General features: G+C 33.1%; 1 protein-coding gene across 1 annotated transcript in view; it reads right to left on the bottom strand.

The window, feature by feature from the left end:
- The window catches only part of LOC132700405 (ras-related and estrogen-regulated growth inhibitor-like), a 234,082-nt gene extending 233,051 nt beyond the window's left edge, over positions 1-1,031 (bottom strand). Inside the window, exon 1 of the mRNA XM_060667706.1 lies at positions 905-1,031. Coding sequence (XP_060523689.1) covers positions 905-935 — 31 coding nt within the window. The 5' untranslated portion in view covers positions 936-1,031. The remainder of the gene's footprint in view (positions 1-904) is intronic.
- Positions 1,032-21,706: the final 20,675 nt, after the last annotated feature.

Below are 21,706 nucleotides of genomic sequence, written 5' to 3'. Positions count from 1 at the left end.
TGGCTGTTGAAAAGTTTTTGCTCTGGATTGTCAATAAAAATTTCACCCAAAAAAGGAGACAAACATAATCCCATTGTTGAACTCAAAGAAATTCTGTTTTAAAACTAAATCAAGCAATCAGAAAAAACAATATATTTAATGCTAAGTTTTCTACTGTGAACCTTGCCTAAGATGCAGTTGCCTTAAATCTTGTTAGTGGATTTTAGGTAGGGGGGTTCCAAGGTTCACGGCTATAATTTATATTTAGTCTGTTTAAAGTGGTCAAGAATTATACCCGCATTGTCTAAAGTTTTCTTTAGAAGTTCGAAAAAGAAATCGGTTGGGTCCTTGTCTAATTGTTTTGTGACTATAAAACAAGATCTGTATGAACGTACTGAGGTTTTTCTCTCACTTCCAAGCAATAACTTTTATCACGCTCAATCGTTATGCCATCTCCTTTCTTTTTAAACTTTTCAAAGTTTGTGGAACACTTGAACTAGGAGAGATTTTTTCTGCTATTTCGTCACTTCCCTCGGCTCATCGACGTAGAATACGATTGGTCATATGTGTGGTCTGTTTTTAAATTCTATTTGTGAATTTTCTATAGGAATAATAAAATTTGAGACGTCTGTTTGATATTTTTATGGGTCCGCTGATGGTATTTTAGGCGAAACATGTCACCCGTGCTTTAAATTTATGTTTTGGCAAATGATTTTGTGTGTTTTTTGTATTACCTATATTTAACTCTGTATCTAAAATAATGGAACAGTGTTAGCTTTTAACACCCTGTAGTTTCCTATTTCATCAACTTTTTGAAATGAAATACTTAGGTCGACAACCATTATTTTGATACTCACAATCTTCAGTTAATGTTATTCCCGCCCCCGATAAAACACCCTGTAGTGTAGATCGTTTGTTACTTTACCTTTATTTGCGCATGTACCGTAATTGTCCATTGTTTCTTTAACGTACCCGTGATTTTTAAAACGTATCACTTTATTCAGCGTGCAAATAGAAAGACGTGACCGCGGTGTTCACGTTATTAATTATTGACAGTACTTTATTCGTTAAGTACTTGTGTGAGTACGATTATTTGACAAACACCGTCGACGAACGCAAAGACAAAGTCTAGACTGGCGATCGTTAATCGAAAAAATGCACGGTCTAATATTTAGATTGCAAATAAAACGTGCAGCCAGACCGGTCTGGGAATTCTTGGTAGGAGACTGACATGGAAATCATGTTAGATATTAAGAAAGCATGAAAATTGTCAACCCATTGGCAACTGAGGAAACCGTAGGTATATTAGGCGCTAAATTCTTATGACAAAGTAATAAAAATGAGTTTGTCTGCGGCTTTCAAAAAAACTGTTTCGCACTTCTCGAATTACCAAAAAAAAAGTGCCAAATTATCTGTTTTTTCTTCTTCGTACTTTGAAATACCCAATTACTTATAAAGAGTACGCAGTATCAGCTTAAGGTTTCAGCTTCGTTAACTACTGTGGCGGACCACTTCGAACTTTGTCGGCAATTTGGCAACCGGTTTGGGAGCGAAAAAAAATGGTGGAATAGTATGCAACACATTCGTAAACTTCTTTAGTCACTTGTTTATTTATTAAACACTAACTCCGCTGCCTCTCGCTCGTGCCAAAGCAAAACAGTGACTAAGCTGGTTTTTATCAAACTTGTTACATAATTAACGTTAGTTGGGTTTTCGAACAACTATTTTATTAGAAACGACACCTGTTCTTTGAGACTGTTCGGCTTTCTCTAGGTTTTGCTCATCATCTCCCATCCTTTCGCTAAGTCGTAACGGTAATAAACTTTAGTTTTGCAATCGCATTTACAGCTCTATGCCCATGTTTTCGACTGTTTGGATATCTTCCACCTAAGCACAGATATCGCGATTTAGATTATATTTTGACTCTTTATATGTTGTATATTATAAATGGTAGCTACAGTTTATAACACCTAATTAATATTGCTGCCTATATTTTCTCACAAAATCCACAGTCACTTAATTATTTTATTTACATTACCAACATAATTGATAGCTACGTAGTACGCCACTGTATTTTTATATACAATACAAATATCATCAAATATCATACCTTGTACCAGCATATAAAATGGTTTTCTTTAAACAAACTGATATATTGTATGTGATGTATTTAATTTCTTTTTAACTTTAAGTTCTTAAATTATTTCAATTGCATTTCTGTTAGTAAAGAATGTGAATATTCAAGTTATCTAAATGAAACCCAGAGAATTGAAATTTTAATTTTAAATATATCTATCCAGATATTACTCCACTTGATTTCTTCCTCTGGGGATATTTAAAATTAAAAGTGAATAAGGGAAAACCACAAAATTTTGATGATTTAAAATTTAGAATTAGATACACCATAAGGAAAATTAATGAGAAAATCCTGAGCAGTATTTTGGAAAACGATAAGCATATTTCAATACCTAATAAAATAATTTCTTTGACGTGCTCTGTGTGTAACTTGTATTGGATCTTTCTGGATATTTTGCGTTAAAGAAATTACAAACTTCTTCTTAAGTTCTCTTTTTATCTCCATATCCAATAAAAATTTAAATTTCAATTCTCTGGGTTTCATTTAGATGCGCCAAATTTACTGTCTTTATTGAGAGAAATGTAATTGTAGTACTAGTACTAGCTACTTACCTGTTGATTTGAAAACTAAGTATCTGTTTTTTTTATTTTGCTCAAAAAATGAGATAGGTACATTTTTGAAAAATATTGTTTCATTTAAAAAAGGAACTTAGTATCGACAAATAATGTATTTCTTATTTTAAATCGCGAATGTCCTCATGTGTAGTTTTCATTTCCGTCGAACGAGTTTGTGTGCTTCTCCCACATGTGGGAGTAATTAGTAAAAACTGGATCCGAAGTGCGCAAAATAGAGAGGTATGGACTCAAATAGGGGAGGCCTATGTCCAGCAGACGCAGAAGGCTGATTGATGATGATGATGATGATGGCAAAACTCAACCATTTTTGTCGATGCTTGGGCGCTAATTCTGTGGTAGCCGTAATTTTGAATGCCTTGTAGTCTGCTTTTTTCAGAGTGGTTTGAATGTTCCGTAAGGTGTATTTTTTTATCAACAAACTCTGCTTTGAGGCTTTCCGATATTTTTCTTATACAAATATTGGTATTTTCTTCAACTTTTAACCACTATCTTCATCTCATTTCTGGCTAGGCTGGATGTTTATTGAAATGTTTACTAATTCCCTTTGAGCCAATTTAGTTCTCTTATTTGTTTTAACAAACGTTTCTAAAATTAATTGTTTTCCTCTCTTAGAATGAGGCATTTTATAATAAAAAGAGTTTTGCTAAATCTGTAACTAGTAACTGTCCCTGCCAGTTCTAAACATTTTGTTTTTTCTTGGCTTAAGATATAAATTATTTTCTACGATATTATTTTATTTTCGATTTTATTGGATTTTGGTATAGGACATACTATACAAGAAATTTTCAGAATTTTAATTGGATTTTATTAAGTGTGCAATATACAGGGTGTTCCATTAAAAGTGTATAACTTTTATGTGTTGGTGATTTCTGCAACACCCTGTATATATAAACATACACCTTACTATTTTTTGAACAACTTTTTTCACGTTTTTTTCCAAACGTTACATTAAAAACTTGAAGGCAGGGGACTTTATAAATATTCGCCAGAAACTTTGGAGATACAACAATGCAGTTCGTAGTATTATATTATATATAAATATACACCATCTTTCTGGACTGACGTGTCACAGTCCCTGCAACTGTTAGGTTTCGTGAAACAATCTTGCACTATAAATTCCATAACATGTCTTGTAGCAAACTACATCACCCACATTGATTGGAAAAAGTTGAGAGAAAGTTGAAATTAAATGCTAAAAGCTATTGAATTGAATTTTTTCATTTCATTTCTTCTTTTTTGATGCAAAACTGAGATGCAAATATGCCTTATCGTCGTGTTAAACCAGCCGTTCAAGTCAATATTCATTGAATGAATATTTCTTGTCTACCCTCTTTATACTGGAACAGAAAAATTGGCCAGTTTCTATTAGCTTTAGTCATGCGTCTGTATATTTAAACCCAGAAATCTTGACCTTCGCGATTGATCTCCGTTATCGCAGAAAACGTCGCACGCCTTTTAAACATTATACAATAAAACCGTCCACAGATGACTCTATTTGCCTATCAATTGCTTAAAATGGGATCAATCACCATCGATCGGCTCGTTTTAATTTGTAGGTTATCAAGATAACTGCAAATCGAAAACCTAATGAGTCTAGCACGATATGCATACAAATTTTTCCGAGACCAACGCGAAATGGGCAAACACGGACTCGATCTCTCGAGATCCTTATAAAGTCGCCATATTAGTGGGAGCAATCTGGTGACAACTGTTATGGCGGTAACCACATTTGGATTCCGTTATGCTCTAGTATGCACATTTTTACAGAAGCAGACAATTCGTGGATGGTTTCGCATAGGCGCCGATCACACGGAATCTTTTTTTTAAATAAGTACGCTAATGCCCCATAAGACATCTTATCTGATGTACGACATAAAATCTTGAGGTGTATTTATACTTACCACGTTGCCAGGAAATTGTAGAATATTCGCTGTTTACCTTATTAAGACATATGTTGAGAAACGTACAATAAAGAGGAACACAGAACACGCAGTCGATCCTTACCATAAAAAATGAGATGGCGCCAAGTTGCGTATAGGTTAGTTTACTGAATTTAAAAATCCCTTACGTCGTCTGGTTTTGCCATATTAATTGTAGTTATCATTGTGATTCCAAAAATCTTTAAAATCGTTTAAAGGATTACAAATATATGCCGAAAGAGGACAGCCTAATGGTTATTGCATATAAATAGAATTTACATCAAAATACATAAATGACTCATACAGCTTTCAGAACATCAAAATTGGGATCTAAATCCTACAAGTTTTTTAGCGAAAAGTTGTGAGCGATTTTTTGAAGCTCAGAAGTTTCCAAGCTCAGAACATTCCGGAATAATGTATTGCAGGTTTTCGGAAGTTTAAATCTAAAATATAAGCATAAGTATTCGATATTTCTACATAGATTATAAAACAATGACAGTTTGGAGTCGTGGATGTAGCAGGACATAATAAAAAAGCACTACTTTGTAATTTTATGAAAGTATGAAATTGTAAGCCGCATTTTATTTCAGTAAATAAATGTGACTTTAGATCATTTTTTGAAAAATCGGAACACACATAACAATTGCAATTTGTAGGAATAAATAAATCAGTGGCGTAATACTTTGTTTTGAACAATATGCCACAAACACTGGTTGATCCAAATTTAAAATGAATAAAGAAATTCACCACAGATTATGAGATTCATTTTCGTTAGTTCATCGGGTTCTTTTGTATATCACCTTGTCCAGTTTTGACAAATCTAAACCCATCAGTCATTGAATCAAAACAATTAATTAATTAAATTATTATTTAAAGGACCCATTTATTATATACCAAAAATCGTTTGTCAAAGGCTACAGTGCTTCGTAGTTATTGAATGTTAGGTCTGATTTTCTATAAAAAAAATATTGGGTCGTTTTTTTTACAGAAAACTCACGCACACACCCGATACCTTAATGCAATGTCACATTACTATCAGGCCAAAATTCCTCGGTTATCAACACTGTTGTTTTCAGAGCTGTAAAGCTATGTCAACCCGAGTCACTGAACCCAGAATTAAAACACTCAATATCTGCTTTTCTGTCTAATAATTTTTACATTAGAGATATTAAGCGTTCCATCACAAAATACACTTCATCACAATCTCCCAAAGAAAATGACCCCGAAAGCAAGTCCATACTTGCCACTGTGGTCCTTCCCTATGTTCAAATCATCACTGACCATATATCAAAAGTTTTTAAGAAATATAATGTTAAATAAAAATCTCTCAACATCTACGATGCAACAGAGGCAAAATTCCGTTTGAGATACCAGGAGTTTTCGAGAAACAGAAAGAAAAATGTCAACTAGGTTAAAAGAACATGAAATGAATACTTTAACAAATAAACTCGTCAGCAGTTCCCAAATACAATCCTGAAACAAAAGCAAAAGTTTTACATTCAATCAATTCTTCTACCAAAGAAAAATCCGAGGATCCATAGAAATCTCCAAACAACCAAACAATCCTAACCGCGACTCAGGTCTTACCTTTCAGCAATTTTCCATCAGTCATCCGTTATGCCCCTCCTTTAGCTCCGTCCCCCCTAAACAATATATAATCAGGTACAGAGTAGAATGCGAGCCAGTTTCAGTTTAGCTCTGAAGAAACCAACAGCCTGATGATTCGAGAGTCGAGAAAATGTGTATTAGTATAGTCGTGAATTTTAGCCTTTGTTCCAGTGATTTCTTTTATTCTTTTGTCCGTGCTTAAATGATAATATTCTTTGAGCTGTTGTAGGCGTCTTTTTTACTTACTGTTCCGAAGCATTAAAAACAAAAATTTTAAAAATATTTTTTTTTGTCCTACAACCGAGACTTCGTGTTCACGATACCGTTAAATGAATTTGTATATCGAATCAACAAAATTTTATATGGATGCCATATCTACAAAACTAAAACGAGCCAAGATGTGAATTCCATATTAGAACTTCATTCAGAATGAATTGGTAACAAATAATCACTCAATGTCTTTGTTGGACTGATAAATATTGAAAGACCATGTAAATATGTAAACTTGTTATTGGGAAAAACAAATAGCGGTAACATCTCTTTTGTTATGATGTAAAATTTTTGCTGTACTTCTACCGGACTTTGTGAATATTGTTCTTTTTTGTAATTCGTGTTGTTCTATAATCTGTATCTTCAAGTAGTCTATTGAATGACCTTGGTTGTGTAAATAAATAAACTACAAAATGCATTTTGTCGCTATCGTATTTTGTTTGTTCGAACTGATAGTTCCGGGGTAAGCACGTCCATGAATACCGTGCCTTTTATTGTTCGGCACGTTGACCGTATGAGTTATTCCATATATTCTCTGTTCCTCCACATCCGCTCCTTTTTTTATTATTTTTCTATTCTACTGTATTCGTGACACTCCATGGGAAGTTCGTGATCGGTTTGTTTCTAAGCAGCAAAATAAAATCACACGACTCGAAGACTTACTTACCCTCGTTTTATGAATTTATATGAGATAAAGATAACGCCGACTTCTGAAACGGTGATGTCGGACTATTTTTACAGGGTAATTATTTATTAATCGGATCGGTGATCCGTGATAATTAAAACTCCTCGTAACACCTTATTCGAATCAAGAGCCTCCGGGGCATAAGCTAATTTCCCACGACACCCACGCCGCACATTTGCCATCGCGCCATCGATATTATACAAGATAAACTCGCTTTTTGCTATTAATCGTTTATTGGTGGTATGACAAAAATCGGCTTTTTTCTTGTAAAACTAGCCTCCCATAACGTGATAGCTATCGCGATTGCCTCCTTTGTTTTTCTGTTATCAACTTCACGATCTTCGTTGCCAGACGCAGACGAAAACAAAAACAAAAGTCTTACGTGGCAACGCTTCATGAGCCGCGTTGCCAAATATTGATCTTTTCGCTAGTACGTAGGGTGGACTAGTAAAGGAAGTAATAAACCTTAGTTATATAATTTTTGTCTCTTTTTTAAAATTTTGTTTCTTAATTTACACAGTAAAAGTTGTAATAAATTTTTTGAAAAATCCTTTATTAGCCTGCATTCTTGCAGTTGTATGCCTCACAAAGCCCTCTAAAAATTATATGTAACACTGGTCTTGCAGACATCTGTTATTATTTATATGGCCTACTTATAAATAACAAAACAGTAAAAGAATTAACCATATTGTGTTTTTATCACAGAAACCAGATCTGTAGCAAATTCTTTCACTTTACTTATAGAAATGAGAAATTCTTTAACTTTACTGATAGAAATGAGAACTTATTGCGATCACGTAATCTTTGTTGAACACCTATTAGCTTTATTTTACTTTAAAAAAAATGCAAAATTCAAGTTCAGAGAAAATCCAGTTTAAAGTTTTTTTAATAATTCAACTATGGATTATTTTTCATTAAATTTTTAATGTTAAATAGATTTTGGTAAATTATTTGGTTTATCTTTTACAAGATTTTGAGAACGTAAGTCATTGCCAACAATTAAATATACTAGTTTATTTAGAAGCTAGCTTACTCGTCGCAACTGTTGCCACTGTTAAACATAAAATAGTCTTCTTCTTCTTCAGCCTTCCAACAATCACTTTTTTTTCCTCGTGTGTTTTTTTGTCTGGAAACGTGTTCTAGCCAGACAGCGATGCAACTCCCTCTATTTCGCCCTTCACCGTCGTTAGTTGTCTGATCTCCTCATTACATACATGGTCTCGAAGGTTGATGCTCAGCACTTGCATTAAACAATTGTTAAAAACTTTTTCCAAAGTTATGGGTATTTCAGGAAGCTTGTCAGTAGTCGCAAAAGTGATTCAGATTCTTCTGCCAATATCGACCTATTGGTTTTCCTCGTCCATTTTTATTAATCTACTGAACATCAAATAAAAACAAAACGTAACTAGCAACAAAAAGTTACCAACAAAAAAATAATAAATCAGTTATAATACTGACACTGCGGCACTCATTCGGAATGTGAATGGGAAAAGCTGTTGTAGGAATATGTTTAACGAAATGTGGTTTCTTTTTGGTATGAAATCATCATTACACAAGTTAACTAGATTTTACATTTATTTGGTATATTTGGCAGATTATTGTGTACTGGTACAAGGGGAATATATTTTATTTTTCTTTGTCTTTAATTCAATAATATTTCAAATATTTCTGTGCAAAATATGTCAAATAAATATTTTGAATATCATAAGCCATAAGTATATGAGATAAGTCGTATCCTAGTTTTGCATCAAATATTCCAAATTATTATTATTATAACATATACTATATAATATTGTTCAAAAAGTCTTTTATAAAACTTTCTCACGTAATAGTAAACTTAGAAAAATATATAGGCAGCTATACACACGTAAATTTGAAAATAATTTCTCTAAATTCTCAACTAATCTTCATTTACTTTTGTGGAATTATAGTTTTTGCCAAGAACTAAAACGTGTTGCACCTAAATTTGGATAAGGTTGGATAGGAAGAAGGCATTGTAGACATCATGCTAGGACAAACAGTTAGATAACTTCGGCATCCGAACAAAGCACTGACAGTAGAAGCTACTATTACTACAAATGGTCAATATGCTTAGTCCGGTTCAAATTCTCATATAGGTATCTAAAATTATTGACCTGTTTAATGTGCATGTTATCAATTTCTATTTGTATTATTTCAGTAAACTTAATGTCTTTAAATGATTATACCAAATTGAGAAAATATGTCGGGTACAGGAAAGGTTCCAACACTAAACAATGCAGCTGTATGTGTGTGGTTTTAAGGATAAGTATTGGATAAATTATAGAACAGTGGAATCAGAACCAAAACCAAACAAACCAAAACTATTTTTAGGCCCACAGCATCACATAGCGTCATCGAGAAACTAAAAAAAAATAAAAGAGGGTTCATTTATTTACTTGTTAGTGATCCTAATCTGACGTATGCGTTTGGTTGACACAAAACTAGTTTTATACATTTGCTGAATTTTTTGAAAAAGTTATTGCATTTAAGACGACAATTCGACAAGATTCTCGTTATACGAAAATTCTAATAGTGGTACATAAACAGAAATCTGTGACCTGGCAACATGACCAGCATCAAACTCTCATATTTCAGGCAATCTCTATGAATCAAAGGTGATATAATAAACACGAATATATGGAAAAGTAATGATATTAAGCTTAGGAACGTGCATAAATAATTACTAAACATAATAAAAGACAAGTTGAAAGGTTCAACGCGGCGCATAGAGTATAATATACAGTTAAATTATAAAGAAAAGGGTTCTATCGAGTACCTGTACTCACCAGGCTTTAATAATGTCACCTTTGACCTAAGCTACGCTATTACCTGGGTCAAGAATAAAAGCGGCCACACACGCGTTAATATTCACGCCACGACTAAATAATCAAAAGCACTACGTCTTTAACAGACAAATAAATTCCATTACAATTAATTAATCGCCAAGTTTTCAACGAGAAAATTAACAGAAACAAACACAATCTTCGCTAAATTTTAGTTTTTTAGAGTTAGAAATATTTTCAGTTATCTGTTATGTCAATACCATCGATTTTTGATGGTCACGTCTTTTTCCAAATTAATTTTTTCGTAGGTCTAGTCATGCACTTTCGTTGTTCAATTTTTCGACTTTGTTAACTTCAGTGTTTTATGTAGTGTCAAAAAGAAGTTAAAAAGCAATAACTTTCAAATGCGAGTTTCATATTAAAATTTCCTATATCTTGTTACTATTCTTTATTACTAGTTTTTTTTAACTCCTTAAAAGATTTAGATTTTATAGATAAATACTTTTTTCTATTGACTGTTAGTTTGATGAATCGTGGGACATTTTTTATCACACTGATTACGATTTTTTTTAAGCCGAATGATTGAAATTGTAATAGAAACCTATAACTTGAGCTATTCACTAGCTAAAATTCAGTATTTTAAATTCGTAACCATCAACCTAGTAAACTTGTAGTTGTGTCAATGATGATTTGGTAACACCGGAAACGTTCAAGCAAAAGTAATAAACCACTCGTCAGAAAGATATTATCGTTTATGAATGGCTTTAAATGTTGGCAGAACTGCTTAGCTCTACTTGGGATGCATGGGGACTATTTCTCCACTAGGGTTCAAACGTTTTGCAGTGATTCAAATATAAATCTAAAACTAACAGGTATTTTTCATTTATAAGTGACAGCTCGCCGTCTTACTGTAACTATCGCTTCCTTGAGAAAACAATTGATTATTTAAGGAAAGACAGTTTCTGACTGCGTAAAGTCTCAGCTTCCTAAATTAATTAATCAAATTAAACCGTGTCTCCGATTTCACATTATATAATCAGGTCACCTCGCCTACAATTTCCGATTATTGATGGATGAGGTGTTATTCTGGTCAATCAACCAATTACTAGCACAACAGTTTCTCATTTCATGCGGCGAATTTTATTTTGAAACGTGCTTCAGACTTGCTGTCGTTACACATGGAAAAAAATACGCTATAAATTTATATAGAAACAACAAATAATGCTCGAAAGTTAATATTAGCAACTAAAAATATATTAATGAAAAAATTTAAAAATAGTAGAAGATTGTTAGTACTATTCAACAAGTGTGGCAAACAGCATTTGAGTCAAACAAATTTATTTGACTTAGGAAATTTACCAAACGTACTGCATACTGTACTTTTCATTCACTAACATGAACGTCAGACTTGATAAACGTCAAAATTCAAACCGTGTGAAATATCTCCGAAAACATCCGATTGCTCCCAAGTCCGTGCGGAAATATTCCAGAAATGTCCAAAGTAGCTCAGATCCGTGAGAAACGAAACTGACAGGGTAAAATGACACTTTCCGTACGCAAGATCGGTGAATAATTGGGCATTTCAGAGAATGGGGTTGAAAAAAATATGTTTCTACTCCCAATTATAGAAACTAACCCCCAATAAATATATTCGTAAAGTTCCAAATCCGTACTTAACTACTTCGAGCATACAAAAACGTGTCTCTTATTGATGGTTTTGTAATAAAAGCCAATTTTTCGTACGAACGCACGCAAAGGCTCTTCGCAACAGTTACTGCTAAAAACACGAAGCAACTCTTCATGTAAAGTTTTAATTGTGAAAACAATATTCTTCTGATACGCATCATATATCAACCGTTTTGCTATTTCGGCATGGTGCATGTCAAGTAGATTTTTTGGAACCTCACGATCTTTCCGCGTTTTTTTTTTCTTGGACACCATTCACAACTATGTCACGTACTGTGACAAAGGGTGTTTTAGTCTTCTCGGACGTTTATTTTATGGCTCTAGTTTCCCCAGATGTCGATTTCAGGAACAGAAATAGATTTAAAATTATAATTTTGGCAGCAACCGGCAAATGTGTCTGAGTCTTTGATCCATTTGCATTTGATGGATGTTCATCATCAACGACCACAATCTCAACTTCTTCGTCGCTGGACATCGCAAGTGACTAACAAAATTAAATAATGTTAGTATTTGGTATGAAATAAATTGTAGTAGAATGTATATTGTTCCTCAATTAAAATGTCACACTGAGTCTTGAAAAACAATTGAATACCAGCAAACTGTCGGCTAACACCTTGGCCCTGGCTTCTCGTACACGTGCTGAAAAGAAGGGACCATTCTTTACAACAGGCGGGTTTAAACTCATTTCTAACTCAAAACCATAAATGGTTGTAATATCGGTATATTATTTGGAGAACTCTCCTAAAAAAAATTCGTATTCGTAAAAGAAATTATGCAGTCTATCATCTATTTTTTGGAAGTTTTACTACTTGAAATATTTTTATATGGTGGTGACTTCTTAAAAGATCTTAGTCAATTATTGCCAAAACTGGTATCAAAATTAGGAGTCACTTTTAAGTGTAAAATTTTTGAAAGTTAGATTTATTATTAATGCCAAGGTTCAGTTAACAGAGACAAAGTTTTAAAAAAATATTTACAATGAGGAAAACACCCCAAAATATAAAGCTATATTTAGCTTGAGAAAAAAAAGAGTAACAATAAGATAAAAGAACATTTTGGCTTGTAACTTGTTCTAATCTATACAAAGCCAAACATTAAATAATCAATCAGAACTTTTACAATGTAATTTTTGCCATATTGTCCAGACCTGGTACAGTTTCTCAAACTTGTATTCCCAACGCTCTTGTTGACAACAAAATTTTTATAAATAAAATTTTTATTTTTTTTAATTATGTTTTAATTTATTTTGGAAGAGCAAACAGATTTACGTAGTTGTATGTAAGTATTTATATTAGCATAAAAGTGACAAGATACACACTCAATGCAATATGTTAAACTTGGCGCTTGGAACTTTCTAACTGTTTATTTTTCTCAGGTTTTCAGCGCTCATACTATGAGTGATATAAATATGTTCTTATGACCATAGCATGTACAAACACTGTATATAAATTTTGACCTTTTATATGGGATTGCTTCTTGATATTGGGCGAGTGCCCAAGGTATTTTAGCTGAACGGATTGCAAGATCGCGATTTGCACTTTTAACATATATATCTCATTGACGAGTACTGAAAGCAACTTATAAAAATTGGCAGAAACGTGATAACTGATAATGTTACATCATTATTCCTCTTGCAAATTGGTATAATTTTACAAATTTCAAGTAGCAATGAAATAATAAATTAACTATGTTTATTTCACAATAAAGTGTTACAAACGTTATTCATCTATTATTAAAATTTGTACTCTATGACTTATCTACTGAAGAAATTATACTAATAGAAACGGAAATACTGTGATAGCTCAGAAATGCGGAATTTTCCCCACATTTTTCCTCTTGATGACATAGTAATTTTATACAATAATACATTATATCACAAGTTGTCATACTTTTGTGACTAAATATTCTCAGCGAAATAGGCGGATTATATTATATTTTCTGCTTTTTTAAACGGAATACTAAAAGAACGTTTAGCGCTAAGCTAATATTATTCAACTTTTATTAATAAAACAAAAAAGGTTTTAGCGATAAGGCAAATTTTCTTAGTCATTTTAGATTTTGTTTTGAATGTAAAAATTTCAAATGAATGGTTAAAACCCGTGACTAAATGACATGTCCAAATTTGATCGTGATAATGAGATTGGAAGCTGAATTCTTAAAATTACACTTTCCGGAAACTTATTCGGTACATAATTGGCTTATTTAGAGCAGGCAGTAGAAAAATTATATTGAATCTAGAAATGCGTGCAAATAATAAAGATTAAAAAGAAAATACAACCATACGCCTTGGCAGGTGATGACCCCTGGTTATGTAGTAGCAACTTTCGTTCACTATTGAAGTAAAAATTAATTGATTGTGATTAATTATAGAAACGTACGTGCATTTTTAAACATCCGATAGATAAATTTCCGGAGCTTTGTCTAATTTACAAAAATATTACGTTGCCGATTACGTGACCCGCAATTCGATTCTAATTTATTCGAAACGGAGCGGAATATCTTCCCAACTTATCTGTGCGCAAGTGGTTAACGCTTCTGCGGAATGTTTTCCGCAATAATTTATTCAAAAACCATAAAAATATCCAATCGGATTTAATTAAAATTTACTCGAACGTCAAGAGCCCCGCGAAAATTGCCGGAATACCATACGGTCGTGTTTCGGAAATCAGTTTTTAGATCTCTTAAAAATAACAAGGAGTTATTTTACAAGCGCACGGATTATCCACTCAACGGAAACTTTTCAGTATGGAGTTTTGGTTAGTTTTCTAATAGAAATGATTAGTTTTTCTACAAAATTGATTAAAGTTCAACTCAGTAAAGTAACTTTTTCTTCAAAAGTGAGGAAAAGCATGTCGTTATATTCAAGCGCATAACTGGTTGCATACTCCAACCGTGTTTCCACTGACTTATATGCTAATAAAAATAGAAAGTAATACCATGTCCTTGTAATACTTATAAAAAATTAACTATTTTTTTTACAATGTTTTAGACTTAATAAATATAAAGGTTTGTTTATATTGTATTACGTTCATCGTCACTTGATGATATGGAAATGATATAGAAAATTCTATTTATTCTAGCTGGTCCATCCAGATATATAGAGATACTGTATGCTACGGAATCTGGGACCCCCAGGACATGTTTAGCTAAATGATAACATTTTTGCACAGCCGATAACAATAACAATTTTTATTTTTAGAAAAGTAAACGGATTTTGTTATTATTATTATTCTTAGAACAATTTACTTTAGTTGTCTTTGGGATATTCAAAACATTCTTCGAGATGTCTAAAAATAGAATTGGCCAGAATAATACAACAGTGATGCGATGTTGGGCAGAGTGGTCTGTACAGAGTCAACTATAATTAATCAATAGGTATGTCTACCTCAGAAAGAATCAAAATTAGAATTTGGATTTTACATGCAGCATGAGAGTGGGGGTACTAGGGGGTTTGGGTTACCACAATAGTTTTGGTTAGTTGGATGCTAATAGTTTTCTTTGACATCCTCAATCCTACATAAATTCCGTCGCGTTGATATGCTTTCAACAACAGACTAATGTAACCCTTCTTTCGCCAGTTTGAATTGGATGTACCGGCAGGTATAGATCATCTGATTCGGCGTATCCTAGGGAATAGAATATCAGAATACCTTTTCAAATCTTCAAAATTGACTGCTTGAAAGACATCTTCCACCCAGCTTACGACTGTGTGTTATCCGGCTAGGTCTGGTCAGTCTTACAATATGGTGTAGAAACATGATTCCTGAAATTTTGATAGCGGAACTGCATTGAGGCCTTTGAAATGTGAACCCCGAGGAGGATACTGCTACCAGGATGTGTTAAACATCTACTAAACATGATACAGCAAATAAAGGTATCATACCTTTGACGCATACTGAAAGGTGCGCGCCACTAGAGCTCCAGGAAAAAAACTTCATGGCTTAGAAATATTAGAGATTGGTGTGGAGTGCCGAGTGCCCGATCAATATTTCGTCTTAAGGAGAATAATAGTCTGACATTCGACTGAGAAAGTGAGACGTCAACGTACGAATGTATATGGGATAAGGAGAAGAAGAAGAAGGCATAACTCACAACTGAACTTTTAGGAATTTCTATAAACAAATTTGTTTAAAAATGTCGTTTGTTGCGCTATTCATATTTATCCCAACCACAAATCTGGTCTGTTAGTTAGTCTCCTTGCTCAAATAATGTTTTATTACTTTTCTTGACCGGTTCACAGTCGTAACTGATCAATATTTTTAGTTTAATAAACCGCGCGTGGACTTACGTCATATCCGTCGTTTCAGACTCATTCTCATTCAGAAATAAAATAGGTGAATTTATATCTCAAAACGATGATCCAAACTTCCCGTGAGAACTCACCAGTGACAAGAAAATCAACCGAAAGGTAAATACGCCAGCACCGATATATTTTTTTTTCATAAGCGATGAAAAAATGCAGTTAGTGTGTCACTTATCTTCAAAGCGTCGACCAACCTTACTGCATGAGTACAATGTGTTAAGGCCCTGGGTTCCAGTCATTCCGATATTCGTGGATTGGCATAATATTTAAAGATTATACAACAGAAACGAAATATATACGAAGTAAATCGGCTAAGAAAAATTAATAAAATTATTTCCCAGTCTCTGAAATAGCCCGCTGGGGACGCAATGGCCACATTCAATTTTAAAACCCGTTTTCTGCTAATACTTTTTGCTCTATCTCTAAAAAAAGTGGTGGGGATGTTCCAAAGTTTTCGGAATGAAATGTCGATAACTCCAAAAAGGCTTAGGCATTTTAATAAAATCAGAGTCGAAATATATGTTTTTTCGTAATCGTGCTATTGTGATTGCCCCAGATGGTATTTTCTTAAGTTAAAAAATAATTTTCTGAAAGGAAAGGAGTAACGATACGATGTTTTTTTATGTCATATCGTCAAATAAAACCCTAGTGAAAACGATATCTCAATATCTATCCGAATTTAATATACTAATAAAAGAATATAAAACTTAAATTACTACTGCCCACAGATTTATTATTTAGGATGCCAAACAGGGATAGTCGTTCCATTGATTACTTTTATATAAGTTTTATATAGTGTGGCAGATGCTTAGTGTCGTGTTAGTGTTGTTCTCTCTGTTCCGGGTCTGTTATGTAGTATAGAATGATATGGGGTAACTCTCCGAACCCGCCACATGTTTAACAAAACAAGATACTAAAATAATTCGTTTGCTTTACAATGACTATTGTTAATCTAAGATTGACATTTCTTCATCTGACGTGCTATACATACATGCTTATTATTAAACCACACTTATACTACTATAACGAACGCATTTACTGGATCCCAGATACCACACTAATTTTTGTAAAAAATCTATCCCTAGGTGCAAAATTAAGTAATTTATCCCAAGAAATTTTAAAACATTTTTCAAAACAAACGAAATTATAGATTGTTGTGCTTTACGAAGAATTTGTAAATGTTTTTGGACCCGAATTTAAGCGGAATGGTTTTGAGTTTGGTAGGTTGGTTGATCGGTTGCATGGAAAGACCTTATATGTAAATTTTGTGGTTATTTATATTTAATTAAGTAGTTCATTCTTATCAGACAGTGCGTTTATTCGAAATATATAAATATTCATATTATAACACATAGAATGTATCAAAGCACCCCAATTTATAATATCTACCTTTTTTTAACTTTTGCTCTTAATATTAACTCTATAACAAACACCACGAAACTCAACGTTAAGCCGACAACAAGAATCAAAAACTCTCCCGCCAAATGGTGCAGAGTCAAAATTGTCTTGGCACCCGAAAGGTGCATTTTATGTTTGTTAACTTTGATGTCAGCGTCGACATCACCAGATTGTGCACTCCATAAACTAAACATATGAAAACTTTTCAGAAAAATGGAATTTTTTCTGAATAAGAACGAGCCCAATGTTGGTATCACTGGTTCCATCATGATCTCATATGGAAAGTCGGTGTAGAATTGAACGAACCGTATGGCATAATTGAACGGGAACACCAACGAGACCGACTTATTCTCGAGCAAAATCGAGTTTATTATCGAAACATTTGATGGGTGCATCTGATCCCGAAGTGACTCGGGAATATCCTCCGTTGGAAAAATTGAGTATATTGGCAGACCGCTGCGGTCCAAATCTTCAATAGTCCGGATAGGATCTTCGTATTTGGATGTTAAAATGTCGCTCATCATGAGGGATCTCAATGCCGCTCCAACAACTATGACGTAAAGGAACCAGCCGAAAGCGGTTGTAGATCGATATCTATTAAATTCTTTGAACGGCAATGTCAAAAAACTTCCGTAGTACATAAATATTGCATTGGTGATATTGTTGTTTTTAAAAATCATAAAATCAACGCCCGCCAGTGCCAGGATGACAACTATAGAAACCAGAAATATCTTGTCGCATAAGATCGTTATTATATAGGTCCAACTACTCAGCGGTCTGGGTTTGGGAACGAACGCTACAAGATTATTGTGCGTAGTGGGGTAGGAGTAGTCCACTATATTGTTTAAAGAGGATAGCATTCCAACCAAAATGGGGCAGAACTCTACCTTCCCATCGGCCAATAATTTCAGGAGGTCCAACCCGGCTGAATTTCCTCTCAAGTAAGTAATGTTCATAGTTCCATTGAGCGCCTTTATTAGAGTGAACAACATCCTTTCGGTAGCAGATGACGTGTCAATGTTTTTACCAACTATAAGCTCGATTAGAACGGCATTTATCCAGTTATGGTGCAAGTTGCGCAGCTTGTCGGAAAATATCTCACCGTATTTTTTCGGTCCGCTGAAATTCATTATTTTTGAGTCTTGTTCGTACGGACTGTACGATACCACTTGAACACTGTAGTAGAAATAAACCACTACAAAATTAATTATTTTTTGATCCCAGAGTACGTCAAAAAATTCATTTAGGAATTTGTCGTCCTCGATTTCTTCGCACAACAGAAATACAAATTTGCAGAAAGTGCGAAAAAATGGAACATCACTCATTTTTTTTAAGAGATTGACAAGATCACTGCCATTCTCAACAAAAACGAAAAACCACGTCAATTCGGTTACAGCAATCTCCATATTGTGCACGTCGGTGATAACAATTTTTGGAGACGTTGAAATTTGAGCTAGGAACCAGTCGCTTAAATTTAGACGTTTATACTTCTCTTTTAGTACAATAATGTCCATTTCTTGATACGTTCTCAACAAATAGGAAATAAACTCTTGTAAATGTAAAAGAGTAGACTCAGAAACTACGAGACAGAATAATATTGAAGGAATCAGTAAGAACCTAAGCTTGGCCATATTTTTGGTAGCAATACAGCGTCGCTTTAACCGGTCAAATACATTGCTCGGATTTTTTTATAATAATTTTACTCGAATTATAGTATGAGTTATGTCATGTCGGAGTGCATTATCTGTTAAATTCTAGTTAGATATATTGCTGTAATCATAGAAATAATATTCTTTTAATGTGTTCGGTTGACCAGATAATTTATGAAAAGGACCATCAGTTTTTTTGCTGCCGTGAGTAACAAATGAGTGGTTGTAAAGAAGGGAGATTTGCCCTAAAGTTTGGGTAAGACGTTGTCCTGGAGACAAAATATGAAACCTATATTCTTGTCTTTCCTATTCAGGAGCTCTAATTTTTGTAGTAATACAAAAATATTGTGTTTTCTACAACATTTATTAAGTTAGTTAGTTAGTTAACTTTGGTTAGCAATTATTTGTTTTAAAAAATTAGTGTTGGTTGTTAATCAAGCTATTTTATCAAATTGAGCAGTCTATCAGAATTAAATCCATGTGCAGATATTTGAAATTAGAATAAGTGCTATTAATGAATTTATGAAAGAAATCAATTATTTTTAAATTGCTTGTCAGGGGTGAAAAAGAGCAATATAGATTTAATTATGTATCTTGGTTAATTTTTTAGAAGATCTTGAGTTTGTAATAACGCTACATACATACATATTATTATTATTGTTTTAACCAAACAAACCAATGTCATTCACCCCCTTATTTTGAAACCCCAGTTCTTAGTTATTTGAGCTGCTGTCCATAATAATTGCATTAGCTGCCGCTTTTCTGTGAAGTATGGTATTCTTTACCCATCTACTTAACGTTTGCGAGCTTTCAGTAAGATGAGTTTTTTCTATTTAAGCATAACTTTAGATTTTCATTAAAAACCGGACAGACCAAAAGTGCTTGAAGTCCATCCATCCATATTTGTGTCAGTACCGTTTATGTTAAGCAGTGTTATCCTAGTTACCGTTTGGATGCTATAGCCAGGAGTTAATACTAGTAATGAAACTAGTTTGTAATTTATATTTTCTAGATTAAGTTTCTCTTGCTGATAACTTTCATAAGTAGGTTTCAATCTCAAGTGGCAGCATACTTACAGGTAGTGGACTTTAAATTATATGCCCCTTTAAAAAATCTTTTAAAAATATTTTGATCTCAACTTATTCTTGCATTCTACCATTTTTTTAAATAGTTGTTAAACTGCTTCAATACCCCTTGGATGTTAAGGCTATAAGTATGTTAAGGCTAACCCTTTGCCTAAAGGGCGAATAAAGAATATATAATTTTTGTAAAACAAACATGCACAAAAATAGTTTTTCTTTGAACTGAGGTGGCTTTTACTTGATGAAAGTCCATTTAACAAAATAAATAAGAACTAAAAGTTCAGATTTTTTTATAGATAAAAATTTCGTGAAAATCTGAAGCGTTAGTTCTTATTTATTTTACTTTTTGTTTCACTAAAGGATAAATGCGCCAAAAATATTTCTTGGTATGCTTTGTTTTTGTTTTAGAATACGGATTCCCTTATGTATTCTTAGATGGCCTTATATTAACATGCAAATAGGAGAATTTCTCTGTTTTTTCACCATATTCAGATTTTCCTAAAAAAATTATTAATACTTATATATTTTAACTACTACCTATAAGATGCTGAAAATGTACTGTGTTTAAAGGAAGTGTGTGGTGCACGATTTTGTGACAGGTTTGGCAACAAGCTATTTTTTTCGATTTCTGCCCTTAAAGTGTTTTATTGTATCGATACAAACTTTCTCAGATTTGTCAGAAAGTTTTTTCACTCTTGAATGCAATGACTGTTGTTCAATTTTTCATTACATTACTTTACATTATGCTTATATGTAAAAATAATTTAATTTTGTATGAAAACAGCTTTTATTTCAAAATCTTACCATGTAGGTACAGAAACATGATATATGAATTGATAGCGGTTGTACTTATCTGTCAGAATAATTGATAATAGTCAGGGTATTCCATTTGAAAAATAAAATTAGTTTTTGCCAGATTTGTGTAGTATCCACTCGAATATCCAGAATACAGGACAATTGCGATCAAAATATTAGCTTTCTAAATATTCAATTAACACAGCAACAAGATTAAGGGTACCCTTCTCATTTGTTTTATGACTATGGTTAATATAACAATGCTCATATAACTTCCTACTGCATATACAAGCGTAAGAAATATTATTATAAACTATACTTATCGAACTCAAATCAACGCATTAAGAAATTCCTATACACTACAGTGAATAATCAAAAATCTATGACTTCCTCGATTCAAAATTATGCAATTTATTGCAATTAAAAAAAATCAAACTAAAAACTAACAAAGTTTTAGGTTGTTGAGCTTTACACCGAATTGGTAAATGTTTTTGGGGCCTAAATTTAATTGGAATGGTTTATATTTAGTTGGTTGGATTAAAGTACCTTTTATGTGTTATAATATTACTGCACAAACAACTTTCGTTGGTTGTCAACATGTATTTTATTGTTATTTGTCTTTAATCATTATGATTGTAATCCGGACGTACGTTCTGGGGATTGATTGACTTGATTCTTTCTACTTTTTTTGTAGTATTCAGAACTAAATAAACATCTATGTAATCTACAGGATAATAAGAACGTTTGATCTTTGGCGTTGTCAAAATCGTCAACGTTTATTAATAATGTCTGGCAAACTTCGATGATGATTTTCCT

Source organism: Cylas formicarius, unplaced genomic scaffold, assembly GCF_029955315.1.
Source record: "Cylas formicarius isolate icCylForm1 unplaced genomic scaffold, icCylForm1.1 PGA_scaffold_4__25_contigs__length_36172078, whole genome shotgun sequence".
In the NCBI taxonomy this organism is placed as follows: domain Eukaryota; kingdom Metazoa; phylum Arthropoda; class Insecta; order Coleoptera; family Brentidae; genus Cylas; species Cylas formicarius.
The sequence above is the reverse complement of the archived record's forward strand: the minus strand, read 5'-3'. Positions and strand labels throughout refer to the sequence as shown.